At 49.6% G+C, this 22,452-nt stretch overlaps 2 protein-coding genes across 3 annotated transcripts in view; one reads left to right on the top strand and one right to left on the bottom strand.

The window, feature by feature from the left end:
• Positions 1-10,448, bottom strand: part of SLC25A25 (solute carrier family 25 member 25) — a 34,123-nt gene extending 23,675 nt beyond the window's left edge. The window contains exon 1 of the mRNA XM_049629237.1: positions 10,081-10,448. Coding sequence (XP_049485194.1) covers positions 10,081-10,335 — 255 coding nt within the window. The 5' untranslated portion in view covers positions 10,336-10,448. The remainder of the gene's footprint in view (positions 1-10,080) is intronic.
• Positions 10,449-10,585: 137 nt separating this feature from the next.
• On the top strand, positions 10,586-18,638 carry NAIF1 (nuclear apoptosis inducing factor 1). 2 transcript variants are annotated; one of them, XR_007457450.1, is made up of 3 exons: positions 10,586-12,052; positions 13,739-15,442; positions 15,526-18,638. XR_007457450.1 is itself a non-coding variant. In XM_049629227.1 (2 exons), the coding sequence occupies exons 1-2, from the start codon at positions 11,542-11,544 to the stop codon at positions 14,209-14,211; spliced, it is 984 nt and encodes a 327-aa protein (XP_049485184.1). In that variant the 5' UTR covers positions 10,586-11,541; the 3' UTR covers positions 14,212-18,638. The 2 variants fall into 2 exon arrangements, 1 of the variants encoding a protein (XP_049485184.1); XM_049629227.1 differs by having other exon boundaries at positions 13,739-18,638.
• The last annotated feature ends 3,814 nt before the right edge of the window (positions 18,639-22,452 follow it).

Raw genomic sequence — 22,452 nt, 5'->3', positions numbered from 1 at the left:
CTCTCTGTCTCAAAAATAAATAAACGTTAAAATAAATAAATAAATAAATAAATAAATAAATGTAAAAAAAAAATTTAAAAAAAAGGTGGTAGATTCAAACCCAATCATATCAATAACAACAGTAGATACGAGTGGTTTAAACATCCCAATTAAAAGGTAGAGATGGTCAGTTGGGATTAAAAAAGCAAGATCTAGCTATATGTTGCCTACAAGAAACATTTTTTAAATACAGAGATACGGGGCGCCTGGGTGGCTCAGTCAGTTAAGCGTCCAACTTTGGTCCAGGTCATGATCTCACAGTTCATGAGTTCGAACCCTGTTATCAGGCTCTGTGCTGACAGCTCGGAACCTGGAGCCTGCTTCAGATTCTGTCTCCCTCTCTCTCTGCCTCTCCCCCACTCGTGCTCTGTCTCTCTTTCTCTCTCAAAAATAAATAAACGTTAAAAAAATAAAAATATATATATAGACATAAAAATAGGTTAAAAATAAAAGAATGGACAAAGATATACTGTACCACGTTCATATTAATCCAGAGAAAACTGGAATGGCTATATTACATTAGACAAAGTAGATTTCAGAGCAAAGGATGTTATGGTGGGCATTTCATAATAACAAAAGGGTCAATGCATCAAGAGGACATAAGAAGCCTAAATGTTTCTGTATCCCATTATAGAGCCTCAAAATACATGAAGCAAAACCAACAAAAGCGTAAGGAAAAGGAGACAAATGCACCATCATAATCAGAGATCTTAACACCATTCTTTCAATAACTGGCAGAACAAGTAGACAGAAAATCAGCAAGGGCACAGAAGGCTTGGTTGGGCAACATTATCAACCACCTTGACCTAACTGGCATTTATAAAATACTCTACCCATCGAGACTGGAATACACATTCTTTCAAAGTATCCACAGAACAGATTCTGGCTCACAAAACAAGTCTCACTAGATTTAAAAGGGTTCAGCTTGTACCAAATATGCTTTTTGACCATAGTGGAATCAAATTAGAAATCAATGGCAGAAAGATACCTGGCAAATACCTAAATATTTGGAAACAACGTAACACAACGCTAAATAATCCATGCGTCAAAGGAGAACTCAAAAGACAAATGAGAAAGTATTGGGGCACCTGGGTGGCTCAGTCGGTTAGGTGTCTGACTCTTGATTTTGATTCAGGTCATGATCTCACAGTCGGTGAATTTGAGCCCCGCGCTGGGCTCCGCGCTGACAGTGCAGAGCTTGCTTGGGATTCTCTCTCTCAAAACATTTTTTAAAACTTAAAAAAAAAAAAAAAAAAAAAAGAAAGAAATGAGAAAGTATTTCAAATGGTGTGAAAGCAGAACACATAAAAAAATCTGTAGGATGTTGCCAAAGCAGTACTTAGATGGGAAAGCCCATACTAGAAAAGAAAGGCCTCAAATCAGTGACGTCAACTTCCCTCTCAAGAAAGCAGAAAAGAACAAAATAAACCCAGACTAAGCAGAAGGAAATAATAAAACTAGGCAAGGGAGGGGCACCTGGGTGGCTCAGTCGATTGGGCATCTGACTTCAGCTCAGGTCATGATCTCACAATCCAGGGAGTTCGAGCCCCGTGTTTCGCTCTGTGCTGACAGCTCAGCCTAGAGCCTGCTTCGAATTCTGTGTCTCCCTCTCTCTCTGCCCCTCCCCTGCTTGCACCCTGTCTCTCTCTAAAATCAATAACCACCACCAAAAAAAACAAAAAACAAACAAACAAAAAAAAAACAAACTAGGCAAGGGAGAGACAATGCCTCCTTTACCTTAAAATCTGCACCTAAGACAGATCAATGAAAGTTTGTTCAATTGCATACTTTGCCAGTATTTTTATTTTAAAGCACTTTCTCTTGTATCTTTGGTTTCCTCGTGGGTTAATGTGGTACATTGCTCTCCTTATATCACACATCATCACCGAAACCAGGGGTACCGGGTGGACCAGTAGTTTCTTTTGGGTTACGTGCAATTCCTATAATACAATTCTTCCACACTTAGCTTTCTTGGGTAAGAGAGCTCACCCATATCCAGAGACCGGGCTAGCAAGTACAACCCTCCCATAATTATTGCTTATACACATCAACAGAACTGAAGTGAAGATGGGGGCTAATCACCAGCAGAAGTTACCCACTCTTCCAAGAATCCAGAAAACCAATTTTGCTGGATAAAAACGGGATCTCCCATACTTTTCAAAGAAAACAGACTCCAATGGAATCGACGCCCCTGTGGGAGCCCATTCCAAATTATCCTAAGGAACTGCCCAGGGTGCAAAAGGCCCCTAGAGCAGGGCACAGAAGAACAGCTAGAGATTCCTGAGGAGTCTTGTGACAAGGCAGAGAGGGATTTCCCACGACTGGCTCCAGAGCCACGTTCCACGTCTGTGTCTACCAGTTTTAACTACCTACTACCTATCTTAGCATTATTTACCATTCAGAACAGCTGTTGTCAAAGGGAAGCCTATTAACACTTTTTTTTAACTGAAAAATGAAGCCAGATTTTATTTGACAGAAAGCCAGACCGATTTGCCTTGAAAATGAGGACTGGCTTGGCCAAGTGGGTTATATGGAGACAACGAGGCGGAGCCAGGCCCTTGCCTCCTCTGGCATCCGTGAAACCAAGGCGTCGAAGATGACAGTTCTGTAGTGATGACAAAGGTGAAATCCCCCAGTTTATTTCCATTTTAGGAAGTAAAACCAAAAACTCTAGCTTTGGCGGAAAAAAAAAAAAAAAAAAGTCCCCGAAGGACACTCCTTTGACTGTGGGAAAGCGAAGTGCACTTCTGGAGAAAACTCCTGGGAGGGCTTCTGTCTACTCCTGGTGAACAGCCAGTCCCCACTGAGGCCCCAAGTTCAAGGTCAATGCCTAGAAGATGTCTTTTTCTCTTCTCTAAAAGAAAGTTAGAGGCATACAAGATTAACCCGATTTTCAAGCATAGGATTTTGAGATGTGACACGTAAATTAAAGGTCTATGGAAGCAAGAGATCACGTGGAAACATGGCATAATATTTCTGGGGTGTGCTTTTAGAAGGGCAGGATTCTCCTTGCGGCAAGCGGCAAGGGGGAGGGGCAGGACGCGGTACTGAGGCCAGCCAGTGAAAACCCAATCACCCAAAATGATCGGAAATTTCTCAACCAATCCAAACTTGATCAGTGGGAGCCAAACCCATGGGCACATGCTGAGTCAAATTTCTGCACCCACTTTATCTTCATCCACACCTTCTCTTCTCCCACTCAAAAAGGCAGACCAGCGGATTTATTATTAAAGCAACATTAAATGTTTTCAGTTTCTTAAAACTGATTTCAGGCTCACAGACTCAAACTGAGATGGGATGAACGGTGCAAAAATAGCTCTCCCCAGCTGCTTGCTCTGTACCGAGTGAGGACTGCAGAGAAGAGCCAGGACAGGGGTGTGAAACCCAGCCACCCGCTGCCTTCAGCAAAGACACTGCTTGAGGTGTGAAGGGCAGCCTTGGGAATTCTGTGTAAGCATAACTGGTTTATACCAAACCAGTTCTTAAGAAACAATTCAGAAAAGGCATATTTTAGCTATAGATTTATTAGATGCTACCTCTTATATTCGGGGGCTGCAGCCGGCTGGTTTTAACCAACAGGACTATTCAACTTTGTCACCCACAGCCAAGATTTCACAGTTTGTGCTCGTTCTAAACTATCCTCTGCCCTCCTCTTTTCACCATTGGCATCTCAATGGCCTTTGAGAGTTTTCCAACACACAATATAGGTGGTTTTCTTTGTGTTTTGGTAAGAAGAGTCACACGTCAGACTCCAGCCGAGGAGGGAGGGCTGGAGGAAAGAAGGCATGAGGCCAGGGGTTGTTGGGAACAACGTGGAAGGCTTCACAAAGCAACAGCAGGAACAGGGACAGCCACCATCTCCAGTTTCCCCTTTGGCCCTAGAAAATGAGTCATGACTCACCTCCTTTTCAAGCTTCCTGGCCTAGAGTTTAAAGCAGATAAGAATCTCCTTAAGCTCTACCTTTGTATTCATTTATTTATTTTTTATGAAACTTTTTTTTTAAAGTTATTCAGTCCTGAGAGAGGGAGACAGAGCGGGAGCAGGGGAGGGGCAGAGAGAGAGAGGGAGACACAGAATTCAAAGCAGGCTCCAGGCTCTGAGCTGTCAGCACAGAGCCCAACCTGGGGCTTGAACCCATAGACTGCGAGATCATGACCTGAGCCGAAGTTAGACACTTACCCGACTGAGCCATCCAGGCACCCCAACTTGGAAGGTACACCTTTAAGACAAAAATTTCTCCTTCTTTTTTTTTTTTTTTTTCCTTAAGGTATTGTGTTGAGTCTTTTATATCTCATACTTAGGAAGAGTGTACCTATCATTTTAGTCACTCCTTCCTGGGCACCATCAGGGGTCCTAAAATGCTGAGCGGGTGTTATAGGCAGATGCGTCAATGTCATGAACTGGGAAAATAAAAGTTGCAAAGCCTTGAGGTCTAGTGAAGTATCCACAGCCACGGAAGCAAGGAGGCAGCGCATGCTAAGCTAAATTAGGTGGAGTCAAAATCCTGCACTCTGCTACTGCCTTTGCCTTAAGCCAGCCTGACCTCTGAGTCTCAGTCCCGCTTTTGCAAAATAACGAGGTTGGCGAGCTTATCTCCAAAGGTTTGAAGTCAGCTCCACTTGAGCTGCCATTTTCACAACTTCACAGCGAACTTCAGACGTCAGAGAAGGCCATCCATGGCTCACGAGGCGGGCAAAAGGCTTGTGAGAGCCCATAAGGGCCCAGTGCCATCCAGGGGAACATGTGGGCTAAAAAGACTTCCTTAGGTGTAGAGTGAGTCTCCCATTTCAGTAACTTCTTAAGAGATTTCCTGCCAGCAGGGTTTCTTTGTTTCCATCTTCCTCAAGTCGGCCGGGCCCAGCAACCCACATTCCTTCTCGAAAACAGAAGGCCCTCTCAGCTGAGAGGAAGGAGACCCGGGTGCTATACAACCTTAATTACCGATGTCCCCAGACATTCTCTTTCCTTCTGTTCCGCTCTTCACCTAGGCAATCTGGGAGACACTGTAGATGACTACAACCAAGGCTGGGCATCTTATTTTCAAAGACTCAGTGGACGAGAAAGTTACTTTGTGTTGAACACCTAGGTATCAGACACTCTGCTAGGCTCTTTATATACTTTATCTAATTCAATCGCACAACAACCTTAGGAAATAGGTATTCATACCGCCATGTGTCTGATACGGAAACTGAGGCGCGGAGAGGTTGAGGGATGTGTTCAAGGTCACACGGCTAGCAGGCAGCAGAAACAAGTTTTGCACCCAGGTTTTGTACCACAAATCCTGTGCTGGGCTTTTTGTTGTTGTTGTTTTTAAGCTTATTTATTTATGTAACTCATCTCTACACCCCACGTGGGGCTTGAACTCCCAACCCCAAGATCAAGAGTTTCATGCTCTTCCAACTGAGCCAGCCAGGCGCCCCTGTACTGAGTTTTTGAAAACAGTTTTATTGAGATAAAATCTGCACACCATACAAATCACCCATTTATACAATTCAGTGGTTTTTAGTGTATTCACAGATAGGTGCAACCATCACCATGGTCAACTGTAGAACGTTTTCTCACCTCCAAAAGAGCCCCCAAGCCCTTTAGTTATCATCTTATCTCTCCGTTCCCTTCCCCTCCCAGGCCTAGGCAACCACTAGTCTACTTTCTGTCTTTATAGCTTTCCCTATTCTGGACTTTCATATAAATGGATCACATAATACATGGTCTCTGTGACTGGCTTCTTCGACTTGGTGCAATGTTTCCGAGAGGAGTCTGTACTCCCGTGGTATCCTGCCTCAGATGAGGGACCCCGAAAGGTACAGACAGCATATCAAGAAATGCATGATAAAACCTGCCTTTAGCAGCAGCAGAAATTATAGAAAGATAAGACAGCTGTTTTCAGATACCTACAGAGTCCTTGGATCACTTGGGGCAAACGGGTAGCATTTTCAGATGCAAGCAGACTGTCTGACATAAGAAAGAACTCACAATGACCCCGACGAGGTCCACAATGGAATGAGCTGGACGGCCGTCTATGAAGGATGCCATAGGAGGAAAGCTCCCCACACTAGGTGGGGAGGCTGGCCTCTGATGGCCAGTGACCCTCCCAAGACTAAATTCTTTGATTCTGCCAAATTCACATTAGTATAAGAAGAAATGGTTAAAAATGAAAAGTCTGCCCAGATTTAGGTTAATGAGACTAGTCCAAATGGATAAGTAGAGTTGTGTTCACCAGATTCACCTTGAGGCTGTCCTCAGCAGGACTGCAAATGAATACCAGCAAAGTTATTGTTTCTCTCAGTCCCCTGTGGTTTCTGTGAGGCTCCAACAATTAATGACTCTTTGAACATCAAAGGAATCCAGCTGCAGATCCAGATGAGGCCCACTCTGGTATATTCCTGTTTTATCATTTGGTCTTAGGGGTACCTCATTCCACCTTTCCAAATGGTAATGAATTAAAAAAAAACAACAACCTTCTAGTTGACTTGATAATTACTGCAAGCCAGGAACCAATTTTGCAACAATAAAACACAATCAGTTTAATATACGAATTCAATCCAATCTGCAAATAGCATTTTTCTTTTTCTAATGGGCCATTATATCATATTATATTATATTATATTATATTATATTATATTATATTAAATGTTGTCCATCCCCTTTCTATGATAAGGCTCTTTCTTCTGCAGATGATCTCACCTAAGTCTGGCCATCTAGGTAAATACCTTCCTCACAAAAGGCCAAACATTTAAAAGGTATAGAGTTCGGGGCGACTGGCTGGCTCAGTGAGAAGAGCGTGTGACTCTTGAACTCAGGGCTATAAATTCAAGCCCCACATTGTGTGTAGAGATTACTTAAAAATAAAACCTTTGAAAGAGAATAAAGTAAAAGGTATAGAGTGCAACAGTACCTTCTGGGATTAAGCAACACCAACTTGACATTGGTGATCTTCTATTCAATTATTTCAAGTCAACAGATATTGCCTCACTATACGCCGCTCAGGTCAGGGGGAGAATTAGGGCAGGGTGGATTCTCAGTTTTGGATAGGATAATCTCTGGATAATCTTGAAATCTATTTGGGGAATAACAGATGTGGTTCTAAATGGATCTCTCCTCATCTGTTGTGGGCCCGGGACGGAACTCTCTGTGTGTCCCTCGGAAACTGGTAGAGTTAGAGAGGAGTGGAGCAGGAATCAGAAGACAGTTCCAGTTGCTTCTCTGGCGTAATTCCTCAGTGGCCAAATGGTCTTTTCGGACCTCTGTTCCTTGCTCTGTAAAATGGGGTGAAAACACGGTCTTGCTTCCTTCACCACGTCATTGTGGGGCTCAAACTCCATGGCGCATATGCCAGTCTTTTGAGTGAGCAGACTCAACAGGCCTTCTGGAATCCTCACCTGCATGAAACACCAGTCCCTTAAGAGGGCCCACAAGCCTCAGCGGAAGGGACAACTGTTTCCATGTCACCCCGTTTGCGTTCTCTAATTGGCTGCCTGAGCTCTAACCGAGGTTTCAAATTTGTTTTAAAAAAAAGATGGTGTTTGGTCACGTGCAACTGCCGAAATAGGCAATCTATAATTAGCTCCAGCTGAAGCCTCATCTCCCAAAGTCACTACTGGTGTCGTCATCCCTTTTCTTTCTTTAACAAGCCCTGCCCCTCTTTTGTCCTAGGACGGGCTTCTGGCTCACATGCCCTTTACAAAGAAGATTTCCCTGGCTGGCTGCCATGGGTTTCTCTGCCCACTTCCATTTTAAGTTATTTTCCCTCGGCTGTCCCAATTTCTTCTGAAATAAAGGCAGGTGCCAAAAAACGGCTGGTTCGTGTCTAAAGAAAACTTGGCTTGACCTGTTGTAAGCCAGCAAGAGGCTTTGTGTAGTCACATGGCCTGGGTTCACCACCACCCACTGATAAGCACTCACGGTGGATTCCGGCACAAACCCTTGCATCTCAGACTGGCCCTCTGGGTCACGTGAAGAAGCTACCAAAATTTGATATGGTGTTTTCCAATGCCCCGTTTCGGACAGAAGGGCCCCCAAATTCTTTTGGTTTTGCTAGCTCTGCAAAACTGCAACACCGCTTTTTCTGTATGTAGCTAATACTGATAGATTTCGACAGGAAGTGATATGGGGTGGGGGGGGTTCACGAGGGAGTATGTCTTCCTGTGGCCCACTTATTTACAAAAAAAGGAGGTTCTCTAATACTTCAACCATTTGCCACAGGATTAACTTGGATGTAAGTGGCTCTTGGATGTAAGTGGTAACTTGGATGTAAATTGGTTCATTCTGTGTGTCTCAAGCTGAAAGAGGTATAGAAATAGAGTTCACACTAAATCTACACACCAAAAGAGTAATAAGGAATTGTTTCATATCACAGAACTGAGATAAGTCAGAGTCCAAGACTTTAGAGCCAGTGTGACCCCAAGGGGCAAAGCTCCCTTTGGTTAATTGAAAAAGTTTTCTTTTAACACCTGAAAGAAACATGGTCACTTTCTCCTTATATGCCCTTACAAATTTACTACCAAAAAAAAAAAAAAAAAGATGAGCATCAATATCAGATGTATCATGAATTACAGTTGTGGCACAAAGCATGGCATAAAAATATTGAGTAACTCCTGCAGCCAGATGCCCTCGACGTGCCTGGCAACATATGTCAGGTGGGTAGGTCCACGAAAGCAGAAAGGTTCACATAGGCTCACACTTCACTGAGCCCAGACCCTCTGAGTTTAGCCATCCTGTCTTTCCAAGTGACTTATTCATCAGATATGTATGGGAAAATATCTAGCTCACAATGCCATTTTGTGTAAAACTCAGAAGAAGAAAAAAAACTTAAACTGGTCTCTAAGCCTCTTGGACTTACCCAAAGCTTCTATCTGGCACAGTGTTACTTTTGGTCTTCCTAGGCTGATCCTAAGTAGATTAAACACCTTAGATGTTGACCCAATATACTGTGGGCAGGAGTTAAAAACACCTTACAGATACCCACCCAACCGACAAATGGATTTAATTCACTGGTGTATTATCAGACTTTTTTTTCATACTTGGCTATGAGAGATTCTCCAATTGTTTTACGTACAAATGGTCCAAACAAACTAAACTCAGAAGAGAAACAGGTTACTAGGTAAAGCACTCGGAAGTTCTAGTCCAGGCTGGAAATCAGGTTAAGCCACACTGAATCAAACACTTGGGAAGAGTGCCTGAGACTACCAAGTCAGGCCGGGCCGGGAAAACACCATGAGAGACAGAAGGGGAAGGGACAGCCTCTGCTTGAGGTTCTTATAAAGAAAGGACAGCACTTTTCTTTATGGCCCCCCGTCCATCTTCTGTCCCCCCATCCTCCTTGGCCAAAGCCACTCCAGAACAGGAATAACAACATCCTAGGTTTGCAACACTTTCACTTTTAGGAAGACTTTCCCCCCAGATTCTTTCACTCTAGATCACTATCCCATCTTCTGGATAAGCACGTCAATGGGGATGAGCCTAAACAATGAGAACTGTCAGTCTTCACCCACATCCTCACAGAGCTGCCTCAAACCCCAGTTCCCATTTTTTCTAACTCCCACATGCTTCTGAGAGGAACCAGATCAGGGCCCACGGCTGGCATGGAAACGAGAAGGGAAGGGAGGGGTGCCGCTGGAGGATGGATGAAATAGTCCATGGGGGGTAGGGGAGAGCATCAAGCTTAGCTTGGAAGGTCAGTGGGTGACAAAAGGCGACTCCCGAGACCTGGCCTTCTACTCTGGGGAAAGCCTAAGTAAAAAGGGCTATTGCCCACCAGACAGCCCCAGACGGTGCCCACCTGTGCCCACGGAGAGCCTTTCCCCCTGGCCCTAGCACCCACAGAGGTCAAGAAGCAGCTCCACTCCCACCAAGGCACAAATTGGGTGTTCTACCCAGCCCAACAGGCGGTCCACCAGACCTGCCACGCTCCCAGGGGCTGCTCAAGAAGCCGGGCTGTTCAGACCTGTCACCAAGCAGCCCAGACCTGTCACCCCGAGCCCCCGGAGCTGCGGCGCGAAGAAGCCCCCTCCCAGACCGCGCGGACTGTGCGCGCCGCCTACCCGAAGCTCGCCCTCGGTGCGGTGCAGTCCCAGGCGCCGCAGTCCCACGGCCAAGTCGTTGACACACAGGCCGCCGTCACGGTTGACGTCGAGGGTCTGGAAGAGGCTCCACAGGCGCAGCCGGTGGTCCGGGCCCCCGCAGACGGCGCCGCCGCACGGGTCCACGGACGCCGGCGACGAGGCGGACGACGAGGCGGCGGTGGCGGCGTCCGGCGGCGGGGAAGCCACGCAGCGGCACAACACACTGCTCACCATCGGGCGCGAGACAGGGGCGCCGGGCGCGAGGCGGGGGCGGCTAGCCGGCGGGGAGAACGCGGAAGACACGCTGGAGTCCCCAGACCGCGAGCGCGGGATGGAAGAAGCCGGCAAGGGGGCGGGAGGGGCCGCTTCCGGGAGCCCCGCCCCGCCCCGCCGCGCGCCGCCTTGTTGGCCACGCCCCCAGGCGCGCCGTGGGCCAGTCACAGGCCCCGACGGCCACCTGGGCGGGGCGGAGCCTCCCCGAGGACGGCGCACTCCGCGGGCACTGTGCGGATCAATGGAGAAGGCGGAGCGATCCCTGCTCAGCCTGCGGCCGATTCAAATTCAAAGAGGTGGGGATTGGCTGAGCTGGGCCAGAGAGAGGAAATCACGCCGTGATAGGCAGAAGTTATGTGACTAGCAGGCGGAAGGCCCCGTGTCCAATTTCCATTGAGAAACGCTGTTTAGGCTGAGGAATCGTAAGGCTGGGAGGAGCGGTCATGTACGGAGATATCGTAGTCTCGGGTGGGAAGTAGGATTTGTGTGAAGAGCACTTGTGAGCTGAGGCTGCAAGGCAGAGTTGGCCCCCGTGAGTAGAATTAAAAATTAATTGGCCAGTGGCTCAAGGCCAAAAGCACTAGGTATCCTCAGGAGGCCGGGTTTTGGTAATCGAACTCCCTAAACCACCAATAAAATAGCTGAATTTAACGGCGTTTAATAGTCGTAATGCTGACGATTGAAGGACAGAACGATTTTCCAATGGAAGTGAATAAAGGCAGGTGGGCGGAGCGCTCTGTAGCGACAGACCAATGATCAGGCCAATTCCAGCAAATAGGCGTGTCCTTTAGCTGAGCGACAGATCACAAGAACCAGTGATCGACGTGATACCTGAGCCGCGGCCAACCAGGAGGGCACGTTCCCCGGGAGAAGGTCTGGGAGGCGGGAAAAGGGGAAGTGGGCGGATCTCCGCACGCCCCGGCGGAAGAGGCAGATTCAGGAAGCCATTACGCAGCTGGCTGGCAGCGGCCGGGCCGGTCGGGGCTGGGCCCTACGCACTTTGCGTAGCGAGGGGGGTTACCAAAGGCCTGGTGCTTGGCCTTGGGCAAGCCCGGCCTATCCCCTGTAGGGGGGTGGGTGAGAGGCGAGGCTGAGGAAGAAGAGAAGGGGAATTGGGGCGGCTGGGGGGATTATAATTTCTTTAAAAAGGGAGGGTGGGGAGAGGCCATGGCCGTCCCAGCCAAGAAGAGGAAGATGAACTTCTCTGAGCGAGAGGTGGAAATCATCGTAGAGGAGCTGGAACTGAAGAAGCACCTGCTGGTGAACCACTTCAACGCCGGGGTCCCTCTGGCTGCCAAGAGTGCGGCCTGGCACGGCATCTTAAGAAGGGTCAACGCGGTGGCCACCTGCCGCAGGGAGCTGCCTGAGGTCAAGAAGAAGTGGTCCGACCTCAAGACCGAGGTCCGTCGCAAGGTTGCCCAGGTCCGGGCAGCGGTGGAGGGTGGCGAGGCCCCAGGGCCCACTGAGGAGGATGGAGCCGGTGGGCCTGGGACAGGTGGTGGCAGTGGCGGCGGTGGCCCAGCTGTAGCCCCCGTCCTGCTCACCCCCATGCAACAGCGCATCTGCAACCTGCTGGGCGAGGCTACCATCATCAGCTTGCCCAGTACCACAGAGATCCACCCCGTGGCCCTTGGACCCACAGCCACTGCAGCCGCAGCCACGGTCACCCTGACACAGAGTGAGTGACCTCTCCCGCCCAGTCCGTCGTGCATAAATGGGAAGGGCCAGCCAGAGCTGGGGCAGCCCGGGGAAGGTTGGCTGCCAAGGGTCAAAGGTCAGATGGGAGTCTTGGAAGACCACCCGGCCTTCCAAGAGCTCCGCAGACAGAAGTGATCTTACTCTCTTTGGGACTTCCTCAGCACACAGTCTGGACTTCTGATGGGCTGGATTGCTCTCAACTGTTTTGCCATCATTCGTGTCCATGACTGACTGAACTCTGTGGTCCTTGAAGACAGAGACCATGTCTGTATCCCCACGGGACTTATCACAGGGCCTGGCACATAGTAGGCAGTCAGGACATATTTGTCGAATGGACAGATAGATGGGAATAATAATACTCAAGTAAGGCATCGATTCTGGACAAAGACGTTCTGGGTTTTCAGTGCGGCAAACGTTCATCAGGCATTGCTCAGAAACCTCATGGTTCCTAGCGTTAATCTGTTCGTTCACTCCTCAAACACCAGCACTTACTCCATGTCAAACATCGTGCTTGGCACCGGGATTTGGATTCCCAAGGTGTTTAAAATATAGGCCAGCTATATTCTAGTAGGACAGATAAGACACACATGAATAATCGTAGTGTCAGTCAGGAGAACCTAAGGACTCAGAAGGAAGGGGCTTCCTGATCGGGGTGGGGACCCAGAGCTGATGTTGGCACTGAAGGATAGAGAAAATTGACCTTTCCCACAGGCGTGGAGGCCCAAACAGCCCACCCAGAATTCCTTCAAAGGTTCTCAGCTATGAATGACGATGGTTTGGTTGGATTTGTCAGTTCAGATAAGGGTTTGTACCAGTGACCGTGAACTGCTTGTTTGTGCTGGGCTATTGGCCTGTATCGGTCAGTGATTCTCAGTGGGGCTCTGGGGAATTGGGTGTATGTGTGAGTGCCATCCCCCCTGCAGCCATATTTTCTAAGGATAGCAAGGTGGGAAAGAGGATCGAACACTAGTCTAAAGCAGTTGCTGCTCTAGAACAGCAAGGACCTCTAGGTATTCCTTTGGCCAAGGAGACAGGAGGCATTTATTGGGCACTTCAGCAACTGCTTGGCCATAAAAGAAGGAGGGAGATAAGGCGAGCGTGGCTGCAAACGCTTCAAGCAGAGTCCCACCCAAGATGGCTGCTGAGTGCTGGCACTGGAGAGCATGTGGCCCTGCCTTTATCGGCTGGAAGCATCCCAGTGCTGTGGTTCTGAGCAAGTTGGACTCCGGTGTTAGGGAGACCTGGGCTTGCTTCCTGGGCCTGTTGAATAAACTGCGTAACCTTGGGCGAGTACTCCACGTTTTTGAGTCTCTTTCCCCATCTCCAAAACGGAACACGACAGTGCCTGCCTCTCTGTGCCATTCTGAGGATTCGTCGAGCTAACGCGTGCAAAGGGCTTAGCACGGTGCCTGGCACATAGTAGGCGCTCTGTGCGCCAGCATTGTTCTCAGCATCTTTGCTTTTGCCTGATCTGGGACTGGTCCTGTGGTTACCAAGTAGATTCTAAACGCTTTAGATTCTAGATTTATGCAAGAAGAGCTCTAAAGCCAAAGGACCTGAATTCCCCCAGAATAGGGCTTAACGGCCTCCTCCCCGCCCTGTGTGGCCAGCTTCATTCTTTCCAGCAGGTGACCTGCCACTGCCTTTGCTCTTTCTTCCCCCACAGTCCCCACGGAGACCACCTATCACACGCTGGAGGAGGGAGTGGTGGAGTACTGTACCGCTGAGGCACCCCCACCCCTGCCCGCCGAGGCCCCTGTGGAGATGATGGCTCAGCACGCTGATACCTCGGTCAAACCCCAGGCGCTCAAGAGCCGCATCGCCCTCAACTCCGCCAAGCTGATCCAGGAGCAGCGAGTTACCAATCTGCACGTGAAGGAGATCGCCCAGCACCTGGAGCAGCAGAACGACCTACTGCAGATGATCCGCCGCTCCCAGGAGGTCCAGGCCTGCGCCCAGGAGCGCCAGGCCCAGGCCATGGAGGGCACCCAGGCAGCGCTGAGTGTCCTCATCCAGGTCCTCCGGCCCATGATCAAAGATTTCCGCCGCTACCTGCAGAGCAACACGCCCAACCCCACTCCCGCCTCTGACCCTGGACAGGTGGCCCAGAACGGGCAGCCCGACAGCATCATCCAATGAGGCCGGGGGCGGCGCCAGCCTTGTGCTCTGTTCGGATGACGTCACTGTGGTCTTGTACGTGGGTTCTGTGACTGGGCCACGTGGACAGCTCTCTCTTTGATAGACTGTTAGGGGTCCGCGGTTTCGGAGGAGTGAGGGAGACAGAGATGAACTTGTTGGGCTCCTGGGACCTGCATTCTCTTACCCTCACCACTCGAGCTGCCTGGCTGACAGCCTGAAGATTGGTTAGGTGGGCGGTGGGCGCTGGTGAGGCTCCACACCTTGTCGTGAGCCAGGGCTTGGGACACGACCCAGACCCTGTCTAGGACAACTGTAAGGGAGGTTCTCCCTGGGGGCCGTCTCCCAGCCGGGGTCTGTGCTGAAATTCTCCCCCCTCCCCCCCCCCCCCCCAACCCAACCCAGTGTCATCGTTTTGAATAAGATGTCGGTGGTGCTGGCAGTGACACAATACCTTCTTCCTCCCTAGGGAGGCAGAGTGACTAGGCCTGAAGAGGAAACCCCACCCTTTTCTCCTTTGCACCGTGCCTCAGTTCTCAGGGGATTCTAGTCAATCTGTGCTCTCCCCACCCCCCACCCCAGCCCCGGCCTGACAGGGGCCCCCTTGGTATATACCCTGAGCTGCCTCTGCATTACACCCAGGATGGGGCCCGCTGGGCTCAGGGATGCTGGGTGCGGTGGGGACAGCTTGGCCACCGTCTTGTCTTCCACTGCATCCCTGGGCAGCCCTTTAGTGGTTTGTCCTGACAGCTCTTGACTCAGGTCGGGCATCAGGCTTTAGGTGCTGTAAATTCGAGAGAAAACAGACTCGCGTGGAAATGTGTTGTTCCCCCCCTCCCTCCACCCGCCCCTGCAGTGAATCTGAGGTGACCGGTTGGCTTCTTCCAGAAGGCTTGCTTCAAGCCACTTGTCTTTATTCTGTACCACGGACGACCCCTTATGGGAAAGGGCGGGGGGCAGCTCTGGCCACACCCTTCCTCCTTTCCTCTCTGCTGACTCCACCATTCCGAAACTCATTGTGGGAAAAAGCCTCCTCAGCATCACGCCCCGGACTCCCTGTCCCATTATTCAGCGCCTCGTGTTCCTGCGGGACTCCCGCTGCCTGGCTGGGCGAATCTGAAGGCCTGATTGGCCCCGAGTGTCTGAGGTGGGAGAGCCAGAGCTGACCTAAGACGCGGGACCTTTGACTTCTGTGCTCAGGGAAGAGCAGATCGACCTCGGAGTGTGGAAGGAGGTAGTGTTCCCTGTTCCGTCTTGACCCTCTGTCACCTTCTGTAGGGAGTTTACCCAGATGGCATTTGTCTGTTTCATTTTCAGAATCGCCATCGATCACCGAGACGCTCGCATCTCCCCAGATCATTCCCCGGGATTGCCATTTTGCTGCCGGTGCCTTGGCCACGCGTGACCAACGGTTGCAACTCGAGGCTCGGGATCTCAGCTAAACCATGGAGGTGCTGCGCTTCTGGGCACGTATGTTTGGAATTGCTTGCTCTGCGGTTGCAATCACCGGAAGATGCGCCCAGAGATGGTCGGGAGGTGACTGCGGTACAGTACGGTCCGCCCCCCCCTGTGGAGCACGGGTGCAGCGTCAGCTACAGAGCAGTGGAGAGGAATCAGGCTGGTGAGGGGGTGAATGGCGGAAAGAAAGCTCCGCGGGCTGTAAAGCAGCAGCCCCTGGCAGCCCGGGCACGCTCCCTCCATGGAGCCCGACAGCCCTGGCCGGGAAGCTGTGGAGACTTCCTGAGGACTTGCCACTTGGTTTGGTTTTTCTCTGGGGTTGGCAACCTGAGCCAGTATTGGATCTGTTCCAATTGGGTATAAGGAGGAATCCTGGATCACTTAAACTGACTGCTTCTTTCCAGGTCATAATTTTACATTAAAAACATGTATCACTTTTTTTTTTTTTTTTACACATAGCCGTGTCTTTATTGGTTATAGGTGGAAGAGATATGGGCTGGCAGAGAGCAGGGGCTGGCACAGTATGGCCCAGAGGTCATATCTGGCCCACCACCTGTCTTTGTAAATAAAGTTTTATTGGACACAGCCACAACTCTTCATTTACTTAATGTCTGTGGCAGGTTTTGTCCTATAGCAGAGCTGAGCAGTTGTGACAGAGACATCTGGCCCACAAAGCCAAAAGTATTTACTCTCTGTTATGGAAAAGTCTGCCTATCCTTGGTTTAGGGCAATGTTTCAGACTCTGGATGAGAATTACTTGGGTAAACATATCCCAAGCCTGACCCCACGTAAAACCTAAAAGAGACTCCTGGAAGGAGAGCTCTAAGAATCTGCTTTGTAAACAAGCTCTCTGGGTGATTCTGGTATTTCCTGAAGGTTACAGATGAACTTTGCTAGAAGACTTAATCTGAGCTGTAATCACAGATCATGGAATCACGGAGCACGCTTCAGTGAGGGTGGTTCTCAGGAGTTGCTGCTGACAGTTGAGAAGTCCTGCCTAGCACATATTCTCACTTAAGAGTGGCCTTAATTCTGGAGGGAGCCCAGCCTTCTTGGATGTAGTTACCACTCTCTCCCATAGTTAGTAATAATAAAAACAGAATTAACCAAGCCCCTGCTCTGTCTAGGCATTACCTCATTGGCTCCTTGCAATAGCCCCACGAATTAGGTAATAATACTCTTCTCAGTTTGCAGATGAGGACACTGAGGATCAGAGAGGTTAAGCCATTTGCTTAAAATCACACAGCTACCTGATTCTCTGGGGTGGCCTATGCTCTTAACTCTTGTTCTTAACCATGCTAATCTTGCTGCCAGTCAGATGTGAAATCACCTAGAGACCATTTGAGCCTAACCTTGAGAAGTCTCTAGGTCAAATGAGGAGGCCTAGGAGGCACGATGTGCTAAATTGTTCTTGGCACTTGAAAGAGAAACACAGTGACCTCTCTTATTCTCTGCAGGCTTTGGACGCTCATATTAAGAGGGCAAGGGGTGGTTTAACAGAATTAAACCCACCTCCCCTTGATGCTGCTACTGGAGAACTGTCACTTACATTGGGGGTGACGGTTTTGGAGTCCTTCCTGAAATGTGGGAGATCATCCAACCCACTGAAACTTACTGGTTCAAGGAGTGGAGACCTTTTATGTTTTAAACCATTTTGATGGCAATCTTTCAGAAAGGTGTCCTTTGTGAACCTTAGTTTGCCCAGCAGGACCAAGGGGCCAGAAAAAAGCCCCTGGGCTCAGGCAGGTTTGGGCTTGAGCTGGGTTCCACTATTTACTCACTGTGTCTCTTAACTTTGCCGGACCTCAGTTTTCTCAGTTCTAAAGCGGGAATGATGAATTACAGTCCTCACGTGCTGGGGCTATTATGCGGTGTTATTCAATGGGAATGGCTACTATTTATTTTCTGTTGAAATTTTTAAGTTTATTTCTTTATTTACTTATTTTTGAGAGAGGTAGCATAAGCGGGGGAAGGGCAGAGAGAGAGGGGGACACAGAATCCCAAGCAGGCTCCCCGCTGTCAGCACCGTGAGATCATGACCTGAACTGAAATCAAGAGTTGGACACTTAACCGACTGAGCCACCAGGTGCCCCAAATAGCTACTGTTTATTGAGCACTTACCATGTGCAGACACTGTCCTAAGCACTGTAAGTATTAACCCATCTCATGAGATCAGGTACATAACACTTAGCGTGTGCCTAGGACGTGACGTGTGCTCAATAAATACTGGCTGCTGTCATCATTATTGCAGTGACTTGATACTCCAAAGGGGTAGCTAGTGAGTGAGTCTTAAGATCACAATGGGAGCTTTGTCAAAAGTGGTTTGAGCGTAAAACGACAAGCATTTATTTGTTTGTGATTTTGCAGTATGAGCAGGGCTCAGAGGGACCAGTTTGTCTCTCTCAGTGTCTGCTGGGGCACCCTCCACTTCCAAGAGAGCTCACGCACATGTCTCACAAGTTGATGATGGACGTGGGCTGGGAACTCCATCCTCTCCATGGGCTTTTCCACGTGGCTGCTTGGGCTCCCTCACAGCATGGTGGCTGGGGTCCCAAAAACGAGAACCGGAAGCTGCCTGTCCTCTGAAAGATTAGGTTTCCATCTGGCACAGCAACACTTCACTTTTTCTCTTGGTCATGCAGTCACCTGGTAGCCCAGATTCAAGGGGATGAAGGAAGAGACTCCGCCTCTTGATGGAGCTGTGGCTCTCGCAGACGGGGAGGGGAGGAACGGTTGGAGGCCATCTCTGGAATCAAGCTAACTTGCTGCTTTTATTATAAATGGGGGTCAGGACTCCTGGCCCATGAAAGACAGCCTCTCCTCCACATTCCAGCATTCTACCAGTCAGGAGGGAAGGGAGCTCCCCAGATTTTGAAAGAGACCCTATTGAACCTATTTTCAATTTCCTGTAGCTTTGAGCCAAGAGATTAGAAGCAAAAACCCTTGGCAGGTGGCAGTGCGGCGGGGCGGGGGTGGGGAGGAGGGTGTACTTTGGCTCCTTCTACTGTGGAAGTCTTTGCACATTAGAAAGGGGCCCATCTGTGCAGACCTGCTCGGAGATCTCCCTGAAAAAGACTTCCTGACCCCTGGGGAAATTCCAGACAATTGGTCAGGGCTGGAGAGAGTGGCAAGGTGCTTGCGGAGAGGAACAGGCAGAGACAAACCCACTCTTTTAATTGGAGAAGATGAGGGGAGCCTGGGTGGCTCAGTCGGTTAGGCACCCGACTTCAGTTAAGGTCATATCTCACGGCTCTGGCTTTGAGCCCTGTATCCGGCTCTCTGCTGTCAGCACAGAGCCCGCTTTGCATCCTCTGTCCCCTTCTCTCTCTGCCTCTCCCCCCACCTCTCTGTCTGAATGAATGAATGAATAAATAAATAAATAAATAGAAGATGAGCTGAAGTTGGCATGGCTGGAATGTGTTGGTTCTCTGTCAAATCTGGGCCATCAACCTTCTGTGCCCCACCTCTTCCTTGGCCAACTCCTGGGTGGCCCTTGGGGCTCAGCCTGGATATCACTTCCTGGGTAGGCTCCCCCACTGCTGTGCACCCCCATGGCTCCCCACACCATTCTCCCTAACTCTAGTCCACATGGACTCTCTTGTTTTCCAACAGTCCCCTCACTGGGAGCCACTCGGTTTCAGCAGCCTTGTCCACTTTGTTCCTGGCTTAGCCCAGCTCTGAGAATGGCACCCTTACTCCCCAGCTGCCCGAGCTGGAAGCCCAGGTGACATCCTTGTTTCCTCCCGTGGCCTCGCCCCTCACATCCTCCAGTTGTTAAGGCTGCTTCTAACCCTCAAATCTATCCACCTGTCTCTCTCTCACCTGGGTTACCCACAGCAGCCTCCCGGCTTCCACACCCTTCCAGAGTCTTCAGAAGCAAATCAAACCAGGCCACTCCCTGTTCTATTCTTTCAAGGCCTTCTCTTAACTCTCAGGCTGAAGTATAAGCCTCTGCATGTGACCTACAGGGGCCTTTCATGGTCTGATGCTGCCTCCCATCTTGTACTTCATTCCAGCCACCGTGAAAGTTTACTTCCTTACTGTGAGAAGTAAGCGATTCATTGTTAGAAATACCAAAGAAAAGCTGTGCTGTCTGGTTAACAATAGGATTACAACATATTGGAAATATGTACGAACCCCTCCCCGCTGCGCTGCACAATGGAGTCCCAAACCCTTAGATGCTTCACTTCCTGGTTCTTCCCCTTTCCACTTTGGGGGCTTATGTTTCATGGGCTTTGCAATAAGCATGCGCCAGGGGCGCCTGGGTGGCTCGGTCGGTCGGTTGAGCGTCCGACTTCGGCTCAGGTCATGATCTCACAGCTCGTGGGTTCGAGCACCGCATTGGGCTCTGTGCTGATGGCTCAGAGCCTGGAGCCTGCTTCGGATTCTGTGTCTCCCCCTGTCTCTGCCCCTCCCCACTCATGCTCTGTCTCTATCTCAAAAACAAATAAACATTAAAAAAATTAAAAAAAAAATAAGCATGTGCCAAAGGACTTCAGTTCTTCCTGCGTCACCTCAAGGAATGTACATTTGTTCCAGTCAGACTGCTTTTTGCCTTACAGGGGCATAGAGGACACCCAGGTAAGGCTGTGACCTCTGCAGTACTCAGCCAATGAGGAACCAGGGGAGGGACTTGCCTCTGTAGTACTCAGCCAATGAGGAACAAGGGGACGGACTTCATGCTAGGAGATAAATTGTCTGCTGTTGCCTCCTGGAGTGTCTGTCCATCAGACACCAGCTCTTGTGAGAACGCTGATTAAAGCTTCGCTTCACTGTGCTCCGAGTCTCCGCGTCCCTCCTTTGATTGGGTCAGGGGGCTTATTTCTCACATTTGTCCATTGATTGTATCTCAATAAAACTGGAAGGAAAAATAAACTTTACTTCCTTAAAAATATCAGGCTCTTTCTACCCTCCAGACCTTTGCCTTTGCTATTCCTCTTAATCAGAACAACTTTCTTCCTCATCACTTTCCTAATTTCTATTCATCCTTCACATCCGGCTTGGGTGTCACTTCCTCCAGGGAGTCTTCTTGAGTCACACCCTGTGCTTTCTTTCTCACCTATTTATCGCATTGTAGTGCAATAGCATGTTTAAATGTCTGGGCCCTGCTGTAGAAGGATTTCTCAACCTCAACATGGTTTTTTTGTTTTGTTTTGTTGTTTTTTTATTTTTTATTTTTGAGAGAGAGGAAGGGGGCAAGTGATGGAGAGAGAGGAAGGGGGCAAGAGAGGGAGAGAATCCCACGAGGGGCAGAGAAGAGAGAGAGAAGCAGGGCTCACCCGAAGCAGGGCTCATGCTCACGCTTTGAAGGGCTCGTGTTTACCCAAAGCGGGGCACGAGTTCACCCGAAGTGGGACTCGAACTCTCAAACCAAGAGATCGTGACCTGAGCCGAAGTCAGATGCTTCACTACTGAGCCACCCAGGTGCCCAGCATGATTGTTTTCTTGGACTGGATCATTCCTCAGGGGGGCCAGCCTATGTGCTGTAGGCTGTTTAGTGGGATCCTGACCTGTGCACACTAGATGCCAGTAGTACATCCCATCCGGTGGTGACAGTCAGAACTGTGTCCAGACGTTGCTAAATTGTCCCCCACCCTGTGCAAAATCTCCCCCCAGTTAAGAACAACTGCCCTATGGCAACAGCATCAGTTTTTTTTTTAAGTTTATTTGTTTATTTTGAGTGAGAGAGAGAGAGAGAGACGTGGGAGGGCAGAGAGAGGAGAGAAAGAGAATCCCAAGCAGGCTTCACGCCGTCAGCAGAGAGCTTGATTGAGGGGCTCAAACTCACGACCCGTGAGATCGTGACCTGAGCCGAAACCAAGAGTCAGAACATCACTCTTCTTCATAGCTACTTTTCAAGCACGTGGGGCAGCTCACCAACAGGTATTTGACAGACTTTTTATTGCAAGTGTCAACTGAATGGAACAGTGGCAGCATTTCCCATGAGATGTTTTGCATTTGACGGATAAAGAGACTGAAGCAAGACTCACCTGATGGCATGCAATTTGTAAGTGGTAGAGTTGGGAGTCCACCCCAGGTGTGCCTGGCTACACAGCCTCCTCTTTGTGAGTCAATCTCCCGTGAGCATGTGAGCGTGAATCAGCCTTCTGGAGCTGTGGCTTGGACCCCGGTCTTGTGACAGGTGCATCAGGAGCTCTGCCCTGAGAGGACACACCCCACCTGAGTGCTGTGACCTTGGGCAGATCCCATCACACCACCTGGCTGTGGGGTTTCTCCTCCTGTGCAACCCCTGCCTGCGGGGTGGGGGTGGGGGGGGGAGATAATGAGAAGATTAAGTGAGGAAAATGAAGCAGATGAATCATGTGATGGCTGTGCATGGGCCGGGAGGAGCCCCAGGGCTCCACGCAGGGCCTAGGTTGTGGCGGGTAATAGATATGAACACATCAAGAGGCAGGAAGGGGCTCACCTAAGGACCCCTCTCAGCACGTTCTCCAAGGATTCTAATCCCAGGGTCACAAACTCAGGCCTACAACCACTCAGATAAGAGTCCTCTGGCTCAGTTAACAAGTCCCCTGCCTGCTTCCGCATCGGGTTAGCTGGATGGAGGCTGAACTCGGCCTCAGGCAGGTCTGACAGTCAGGAATGTGGGCCCATCCTGCCAGATATTTCCTTTTTACAAAAACAGCCAGAAATCTGGGCTTTCATGTGCAATCTCCCCGTTTAAACATACTGACTACTAAATATTTGTACATTCTGTGCAAGCCAAACAAAACACACCTGTGGGCTAGAGTCAGCCCACAGAAATCAGCTTGTGAGCTCTGTATT

Source organism: Panthera uncia, chromosome D4 (genome assembly GCF_023721935.1).
Source record: "Panthera uncia isolate 11264 chromosome D4, Puncia_PCG_1.0, whole genome shotgun sequence".
NCBI classification, from domain to species: domain Eukaryota; kingdom Metazoa; phylum Chordata; class Mammalia; order Carnivora; family Felidae; genus Panthera; species Panthera uncia.
The sequence above is the reverse complement of the archived record's forward strand: the minus strand, read 5'-3'. Positions and strand labels throughout refer to the sequence as shown.

Coding starts and splice junctions, on each gene's coding strand:
- NAIF1 (XM_049629227.1), top strand. CDS start 11,542: ATGGCCGTCCCAGCCAAGAAGAGGAAGATGAACTTCTCTGAGCGAGAG. Junction 12,053..13,738: donor CACGGTCACCCTGACACAGA/GTGAGTGACCTC, acceptor CTTCCCCCACAG/TCCCCACGGAGACCACCTAT.